General features: G+C 47.3%; 1 protein-coding gene across 1 annotated transcript in view; it reads right to left on the minus strand.

Annotated features, from left to right (window-relative positions):
* Positions 1 to 7,503, minus strand: part of CCDC6 (coiled-coil domain containing 6) — a 105,285-nt gene extending 97,782 nt beyond the window's left edge. The window contains exon 1 of the mRNA XM_059397459.1: positions 6,881 to 7,503. Coding sequence (XP_059253442.1) covers positions 6,881 to 7,189 — 309 coding nt within the window. The 5' untranslated portion in view covers positions 7,190 to 7,503. The remainder of the gene's footprint in view (positions 1 to 6,880) is intronic.
* Positions 7,504 to 9,630: the final 2,127 nt, after the last annotated feature.

The following is a 9,630-nucleotide window of genomic DNA, read 5'->3' on the forward strand; positions in this document are numbered from 1 at the left end:
CTCAGTGGGTTAAGCATCTGCCTTCAGCTCAGGTCATGATCCTGGGGTCCTGGGGTTGAGCCCCATGCTGGGCTCCCTGCTCAGCAGGGAGTCTGCTTCTCCCTTGCCCCCCCTTCGTGCTCTCTAACAATAAAATATGTTTTTTAAAGACTTTATAATGAATTTTAATCACTAAACTGCACCCCATACATTAGATCTAGAAACCAATAGTAAATAAGAGGGTGAGTTATTTCTAAATAACCATAAATCAAACTATTAACCCTTTCACGCATTCTTCTCCATAAAAAAGAATACTTCCACAAAGCGAGATTTCTAATTTACTAGAATGAGCACTGGAATAAAATCCCTAGCTGTAAACCTGACAGCCAAAAAAAGGTAAGAAAATTGGACAGTTTGGGGGAAGAATGAAGAGTCTGCAAGTTAACACCCCTCCAAGATCCTGACAATTAGAAACATTTTCCCAAGCATTAGTTTCCCTGTCAAAAAAGCTTCAACCACCACCAAGCAAGAACACCCTGAACCTGTGAACACTTACTTCACCACCTTACTTCACCACCAATTTATCTAACAGCAGCGGCATTGTGATTGAAAACAAAAACCAACTCCTACCCACGGAGGGAAGAGGTATGGGAGGAAAAGAGGAAGAGGACTGTTACTCCTTGTTCAGCCTGGCTGGGGTTTAAAAGCTCAGATTAGCATTTCTAGGTGTAAATGCAATTATCTCTGCAAAGAAGGATTTAAGAAAAAAAGTACACTGTGTGGGACACTATATCAACTCCCTGGAACCCCACTCTGTAAGCCACACGTGGTCATCCACAAGGATTCAGCAAGTCTCCCAATCCTGCCTGCAAATACTCCCCCAACTGGAGCTTCGGGTTACTGGGGTACCTGCATAGATGCGTTATAGCCCAAAGCTGCTTCCCAGAGGCAGCTGTGGGGCATTTTACCATTAACTAGTTATGAGAAACACTAGAGTGATCAATCACCAAAAGTGAAGGGGTGAATCTGAACTTTTCCAACTGAGCCACTTTTCCCCCCTAAAAGCCTGGCTCAAAAATCCATGGAAAGGTGAACCTAAAGACACTTTGTACCCCTTTCAGAGGTGAAATGTATCACGAACATGTAGATGTATGCTACAAGGTAGCCTACAACATCACCCATGGTTAGAGGGCAAAGGCTTGGGAGGCCCCTTGATTGTAGTAGTCTCCCAAAGTATACAGTGTATCCATCCATCCATCTGATCTGCTTAACCAACCAGGGCAAAGACAGTGTCTCATGACACAGGCAGGAGAGTGGCCCTATTAGTGAAGTCAGGAGACAGTACGGGCACCCTCATCCAATTAAAAACAAAAACAAAAACCTCCACCACCCAATGCCTCCAGAGTCAAGCCAATATACCCTTGAGTATCTACCACATGCCCCGCACTGAGGAATGGGAGTGAACAAAGCAAATTCTGCCCCCCAAAAAGGAATTTACACATCTGCCGGGGGAGACCTATGTGATGGGGATGTAGAAGGAGCAACAGATGGGTCCTGTGGGACCACACGAATGGGCACAAAATCCACTGTGTGCCTGGCGAAGAGGCAATGCCATGCACACTGCGGTGGGGGTGGGAAAGGCAATCTAGTCTACTTGCATTTATGAGGTAGCAGGGAAGGGAGGAGGAAGGAATAAGATTAAGGCTGGGAAGTACATCCTAGAGGAGTCAGAGAAATCTAAATTCCAGGAACCAGCAGTTCAACCAAGTGAGGGGTATGAACATGACCGGTACCTCTGGGAAACACACAAGGGCCAGACCAAGCAGAGCCTGGGAAACAACCAGAAAGTCTACCTGGATTCAGAGGGTAATGGGGGGCCATCCAAAGTTTTTAATAAGCAATAACTATTTCAGATTTTTGCTATAGGCCAGTCTTTCTGGTCTTAAACAAGAGTAATCACAAACCAGATCCTGGTGATTCTCTGAACTATTCCTCATCCCCAGCAAAACAAATAAGGAGAACACAGCAAAAGACTGACATAATCTCCTCCAATGTTTTGTGTTTCTTTAATCAAATACAAATACGGTATATGAGATACACTGAAGGGAACTATGAACATGAAGGACTTTAACTGCAGAAGAAATCTAACAATATAGCCTTTTTAAGAAGCGTGAACTTGTGTACAATTAGGTCATACACTTCTCAAAGTTGCATCTCAAGTTGGGCGTTTCCATTAAGAATCTAAGGGGAAAAAATTTTTTTAACAGGGGAAAAAAAAAAAAAAGACACACTACACCTCTTTACAAGGGCAATGTTAATCCAAAAGCATCAGAGTCTGCCAAAATGAAGTCTTAAAAATGGAAAATAGTGTATTAGGCTTCCAGAGTAAATAATCCCATATCCACAACATTTACTATACGGTGGCTTTTACTGGTTAATGAGATCCTTACACCGTTGATCTTTAAAATAGCCAGGTTTTCTAATCGTGCCATACCAACCTGTTTTTCTACCATAACCTCAAAATGCATTTTTATTTCTGTAACCCTAAACTTCTATAATAAAGTACTAATTTTATAGTTAGAGAAAGATATTTCAATACTAGTGACTAATTTCAGGCCTTGATTTTCAAGCCAGACACATGCTGAAGGTCTGAACTGGTCTCAGAAAAGCCCACACCTTAGAGAACTAGCCACGCCAGGTATGAAGCTCTGCTTATACTCTGAGAAGCCCAGCAACTAACCAGTCCAGAACCGTGAAGTCATCCAGTGAATGCCCATTAACGCATTTCCTCATCTGCTCGGACACCACCACCCATGGACACTTCTCCTGACAACGAATCAGATCACCTCCAATTACATTTTTCACCCACAATACAAGCTGATGGATCTAGCCTAACATCTAAAAGCTACTCAACAGTTACTGAGCATTTGTTTTTTGTTTATTTTCTCCACTCCAAAGAAGAAATTATGATCTATAATCAGCAACCTGGTTCCACTACCGATTTACTAGAAGAAACTGGATAACCACTCCAAACATTCCATTTCACCCCAGAGCCCCAGGGTCAAGCTTGTAACTCCCAGATGCTTCAGGCACTTGGGACACATGAAGGGCCTCATACAGAGGATTCTTCCCTGCACATAATGCTTACCTCTATCATATATGTGCTGGGAACACACAGGCCCATGAAACCAGCCCTTTATTAAATGGAAAGCTTGACCCAAACAAGTACTTATATACCAAAAGAGACAGACAGAAATTACCACAGTTAAGAGTTCTATTAGCCTTTGGACTGTTTTTAAAAGAGGGCACATGGGGAGTGGAGTGGCGCGTGTCAGTCAGTTGAGTGGCCAACCCTTGGTTTCGGCTTGATCACAATTTCGGGGTCCTAGGATAGAGCCCTGTACTGGGCTTCACACTCAGTGGGGTGTCTGCTTAAGGATATTCTTTCAAGGGGGGGACTGGGTGGCTCAGTCATTAAGCATCTGCCTTCAGCTCAGGTCATGATCCCAGGGCCCCACATAGGGCTCCCTGATGCATGGGAAGCCTGCTTATGTTCCCTCTCCAGATGTGTCTTTCTCTGTCAAATAAATAAATAAAATCTTTAAAAAGAAAAAGATACTCTCTCTCCACCACTCCCCCGGCCCCCGTTACACACAGGGCAATTGGCAGTGTTTTAACAAAATCAAAAATACTCTTACCATAAAATCCAGTAACTTCTCTCCTTGGTATTTACCCAAAGGAGCAGAAATCTTTTGTCCACACAAAACCCTGCACACAGATGTCTGTAGCAGCTCTAGTCAAAAATGCCAAAAGTTGGAAGCAACCCAGTCCTTCAGTAGGTTAATGGATAACTATGAAGACAGTAAAAAAGATCAGCGGTTGCCAGGTTAGTGAGGGATAAAAAGGCAGAGCATAGAGGATTTTTAAGGCACTTGGTCTACTCTGTGTGATGCTATAATGGTAAATCCACAGAATGTACAAACAGCAAGAGTGAACCCTAATATAAACTATGGACTTTGGTGATGATGATGTGTCAAAGTTGGTTCATCAGTTGTAACAAATGTCCACTCTGGAGGGGAATGTTGATAATGGGGGAGGGGAAGCAGGATAAGGAGTTTAAGAGAAATCTCTGCAACTTCCCTTCAATTTTGCTGCAAACCTAAAACTGCTCTGAAAAATAAACTGTTTAAAGAGAGAGACAGATTAAGAGGGTACCTCTCCTCCAGGGTGTGGCTAATGAGCAATGTATCTTTCTGAACGTGTTCAGGGGGGAGGAAAGACATTCATAATTATCTTTAGTGCCCAAGAACATGAAAGTTAACATTATAGGTAGAGGAAATAATAAAAGGCAGGAAGGCAAGTAATAGGATTATGGTGCCATTTTCCTTTCAGATTAACTAAAATAGTGAAAAATCGAGCAAGGCCTTTATTTAATTGAACACAAGCCTTTCTAGGCAGCTACTAACAAGGGTTATGTTTAAGTTAGAGTTGTTATGGGTTGTGCAGTTTAACCGCAACAATAAATTATGATATGGTATTGTTCAATGGACCCCTTACACGCACAGACCCATTTCATGTAGTCACACACATTTCTCAACCCAACTTACATACCTAAGAGGTCAAAACCACTTCAACACAATCTGGGTCCCAGACCAGTTACCGAAACTCTCAAAAGCTTAGAGGGATCTCTTCTCTGCGTTTGCTTTAATAACACCTGCCAAGTCCTAGGGAACCAGGTAAACCACAGGCATTTTTATTTGTCTCCCTGAATATATGAATCAGAGATTAAAGAAGAACTGAGCGGCTTTTCGTACTTGTAGGCTGTCATCTAAAACAATTTTAAAACTCTACTCAGTAAGGCCACAGAACATTTCACAAAGTGTATTTGGTTGGATGTCAGTTTTAGCTGAGGGTAAGTGCTAAGAAATAAAGCCACCACCTTACACACTCTTCAAACCAAGTGTTCAGAAGGTCTCTGATCTTATACACCAGGAATGAACATGTTTGTCCGTGCAAAGCCAACATGTTTGTGTACAATTTACAGACCTACTTATAATATGGTCAAGTGTCAAACAGATACCCTTTCATAGTACCTCCACCCCCTAATCCTCTCCCAAACAAACAAAAACAGCCTGAATTGCTCACTGTTCGCAAGAAGCTAGGGATTCAGTTTCATAGAGTTTTACTACTTTCCGTGGTTCACATTCTCCAAGAGACTAACCCTCTCATTTACTAACTCAAACCTTAAATAAACTGCTTCTACCAACTTCCCCCTCTTCTCAAGCCCCCACTCAGAAGAGACATCTCTCTCGGCCAAGAAAGCTACAGAGGAGGCTTGGAAGTGGCTGCCTCTGCAAATTCCTCCCTCTTCCTACCGAAAGGGCACTTCAAGAACTTGACAGTCTGGAAACGCATGAATGTTGCTCCAATTCCATTCACCAGGACTGGATTTGAGCATGCAAAGTGTCTTTCTACAATCAATTTCTATTTAGGCTGCCAATTACACTGAAACTTTGGTGGAAATCTGCTTCCTAAGCAAATTCAGAATGCCATCCAGGTCCCACGTATGAGCTAGCACTGGGGGAGCATACACACCCACACACACATACACACTCACTCCTCCGCTAAAGACTTTTGCTGGCACAGGGGCATCCTAAACTTGCCCCATTTCATTCCCAGACTGTCATTTTTGATCCACTCCCAAATTCATGCCTTTTTCCTCCATCTGAAGATTCAGGCTAATCAGCTATTGGTGCAGCAACTATGGTAATTTATCCCCTTGATTTCTTGACATTTTCCTCTCTGCTCCTGGCTGGGAAACTGTTTTGATCTGAATAGAGTTGTCTGTATGGGGATTCTGCATGTTAATGATGTGGCTAGCTGGCAGGGATATTAGGTGAGAGCACACGGTGTACTTTTGCCAGTTATGTTTCGCCTCATCACGGCTACAGTGGCCTTTCTAATCGCCTGCTACAGTAGGAAGGAGAAGACAACACCTAATCTTACCCTCTTCGGGGGAGCCTCGGAGGCTAGGTGGAAACAGAACAGACAGCCTGTTCTTTCATCAAGAATCTGGACTCAGACAAAATACCCCCAGGCACTCCACCACCAATGAAGCAAACACACGTACATCTTGCTCCGTAAGGGAAAAGGAGTCAGTCAATACCATGGTTTGAGCCCGTCCAAGCTTCATACCCTTCACTCTATCCAGTATAGTACGAGATGCTGCATTCGCCCGGCTGTATAATGCCGCTGCCACCCCTCACCCCAACCCCTACCAAGGAAAGGACTTCCAACGGAGGTGGGAGCCTCAGCTACGGTACCCGCCCTTCCCTCTCAATCCTGGCCAGAAAACTCCACTTCCCGGATTCCCAGCCACTCTCTCCCGCCCCCTCCCCGGGCGATCAAGCTAGCGCCTTCCAGATGCCAGCGAAGTGCCCAGACCAGCTACGCACCCCCCCAGCACCCCCAGTCAGGCCCCTGGAACTGACTCCGGGTTCCTCCCTCTCCCACAGCCTAGGGAGCCCCAGATTCTGGATGCACCCCTTAGGCTTGCTAGGACTGAAAAAAGTCCCACCCCGCCCCCCAGCCACGCCACCAGCCTCCAGCACTTCCCGGGAGGGGCCTCCTCCCCAGAGGCGAAACGGGAACGTGGTTGTCCAGCAGCGTTCTCCCACACCCCGCGAGGAGTCTGACCCCCAGGAGAGGCCAGATTCGCGTGGCCTCGGAGGGGCACCTCCCTCCCCCACACCCCCCGGGAGCCAACAGTTCTTGGCAGAGAGTGTGTTTGCTGCGGGTTCTCGGGAGCCTCGGGGAGTTCGGGGGCTGCCCGGTCCAGGTGCAGCCTCTCCCGGAGGCGGGCGGAGGTCGGCGCCGCGGCGCGCCCCCGGGGGGCACTCACGATGGTCACGCTGGCTTTGCGCAGGTCGCGGTTCTCCTCCTGCAGCGCCTTGCACTTGAGTTTGTACGTCTCCAGCTCGATCTTCAGCACCTTGTTCTCCTGCTGCAGCGAGGCCAGGCGGTTGGTGAGCTCCTCCAGGCGGAACGGCGAGATGACAATGCCCCCCGACTTCCCACCGCCACCGCCTCCTCCGCCGCTGCCGCCGCCGCCGCCGCCCGAGGTCGACGAGCAGGACGACTGCATGGCGGCCGAGCTGCTGCTGTTGCCCCCCGCCCCGTCCGTGTCGCTCTCGCTGGCGCTGTCCGCCATGGCCGCGGCGGGCTGGGGAAAGGAGGAGGAGGAGGAGCAGGGAGGCGGCGGCGGCGGCGAAGGCTGGGCTGCGAATGAGTGGGCGCCGGGCGAGCACAGGGGAGCGCCGAGCTGGGCGCCTGGCAGCAGGGCGCAGACTCCGAGCGGCGGCAAGAGAAAGAGAGGGAGCTTCCCGCTGCCAAGGGACCTCCTCTGCCAGAGAACAGAGACCCCGCCCGGGCTCGGGCAGTACTGCACTGGGGCTCGCTCCAGCCGGGCCTGGCGCGCGCGCTAGGCCGCCCTACAAAGCTGGCCGAGAGCTCCAGGACCCGCCCGCCGCCGCCGCCGCGACCCGCCTCCCGGCGCCCGCCCCTGGTCCTAGGACGCGCGGGCCCTGCGGGTGCTGCAACGCCAGGCCAGCCCCCGCGCCAGCTGCGCGCCCGCCGCACGTGTTCCGAGGGAGGGCCTTCTTGCCCCCAGACCTAAGTCCCCGGCCGCCCAGCCTCTTCCGGGCTCGCGCCGGCTCCCGAGAAAAGAAAACCGAGTGCCCCGCTAGCCTCGCAGGTGCTGGGGACACGTGGAAAGGTCACGCCGGCTCCCGCATCCAGCCCTGGACGAGTGGGGGCCCCATCTTCCGCCGACTGCGTGTGCTCCTGTCTCCCTCTGTCTGCTTCAAACACAGACGCAGCTTCTTTCAGTTTTATCTTCTCGGTGAGCTTCACGGGGAAGCCTAGGATACTAGCTCTAAGAGAACAGAAAGTTCCCCCGCAGGGAGCCCATAGGGGGAAAACAACAACAGCGGCCACAGGTTAACCTTGTTAAGAATTTACGGAAAAGACACGCCGCTCTCTTTACTCCTCCTCCTAATAATCTCATAAACCTTACGGCGCTCAATTGTTCAGACAAGGTGCAACTTATTTTTTTCTTTTCCTCTTTGCATCTTGAGAACAGTGCCAGGACGCGTCACGCAATAGGACTGAGACACTAACACTTGTCTAATCCACGAAGAAAAAAAGAAACACTTTCTGTGGATTAAAGCCCAACTCTTTAAGTGCTAGTTTTCCTTAGACATAGCATTTGCTATACAAATAATGATCAAGTGGGAATACGGCATAACCATAAAAACTTTTACTAGGTTAAAAATAAAACATTAGTCTAATGTGATCTAATTCAGGGTTCTAGTTTTGAAGTATAAAATAATTGAAATCAAAACTTTGATTCCCCCTCTGCCCTCCCAAAGAAAGTCTTGCAGGAAGTCCGCCCAGCAGGTGAAATGATTCTAAACATCTTTAAACTGTTGACACAAAACAGCTTTCACTTATGTATAAAAATTGGAAAGTGAAACTGACCAGACTAGTTATTATCTGAGCTTAGTCAGGGAAAGAACAAACACTTGGAAGCAGAAAATAGAGGAGAAAAAAAAAAGTGTGAAAATTTTCTATTGCTTTGAACTTTTGGAAACCATTATAATGTGTCAGGAAGAATAAAGAGGGGGACTTAATGATTTTTTATTCTCGCTCCTCCCCTTATCTTTAAACCTAAACTTGATCTAATGATTAAACTGTCATTCAGTGGCTCATGGAAACTGGTACCTCGGAACAAACTACAACTCCAAGTGTTCCAAATGACATCATCTCTTACCAAGATGGCTGCTTCTAGCAGACAGCTGAGAAATGCCAACTGCAATTAACCCTCCTAGTTATTTTTTGGTGCTAAAGGACTTCTGAACTTAAACAGGGTTGGTGTGGCAGGAAACAACAACAACAACAACAAAAAAGAATGGGTTTGGCTCTTCAGAGGCATATAGCCAATGTAAATTGTTAGAAGTGATCCAGTGTAATTTTCCCTGAAACTTCACTTCTCTTTCTTTTCCTGACTTTTCTTTTTGGGGTCTGGTACCTGAGACAAGCAGCTCGTTCAAGTAGAAACAGCTTCTGGGAAACTCACTTGCTGGGTGGAATGGGGAGAGTAAACCTAGCAAGGAGCGGCAGCCCCGGGAGAAACTCAGATTTAACTGCATTCTTTCCACTTTATTCAGCTCCGTGATAGAATCTTAGAGCCGGTCTGGCTTCCATACTTCACAAGTTTCTATTGTTCCCTATCCCATAGTATCTTAAAGCTTCCACTTTTAGAGCTTATTGCAACGGAAACATTCCTTCCAGGCAGAGCAATGGGCAAGTTGGCTCTCTCTTCGCTCTATCACCAACTACCTCAGAAAGACTGACTCCTTCAAGTCAGCATGGGGGTGGGGTTTAAAGCGCCTGACTTTCTTAAAGGGCCCATGTTATAGGAAGCTTAAACATGTATTAGTCTTGAATAGAATCTGGAGGAAAACTGCATTTTGACATGGGATTTGTAGGCAGTAATTGTGTTTAGAAGACTTTGGGGGGGGGAAAGCCATCTTCTAAAGCTTCCCTGCTGATACGGATGGGAATAAACAGGGGAATATTTTTTTCACTGTG

Source organism: Mustela nigripes, chromosome 4 (genome assembly GCF_022355385.1).
Source record: "Mustela nigripes isolate SB6536 chromosome 4, MUSNIG.SB6536, whole genome shotgun sequence".
NCBI classification, from domain to species: Eukaryota; Metazoa; Chordata; class Mammalia; order Carnivora; family Mustelidae; genus Mustela; species Mustela nigripes.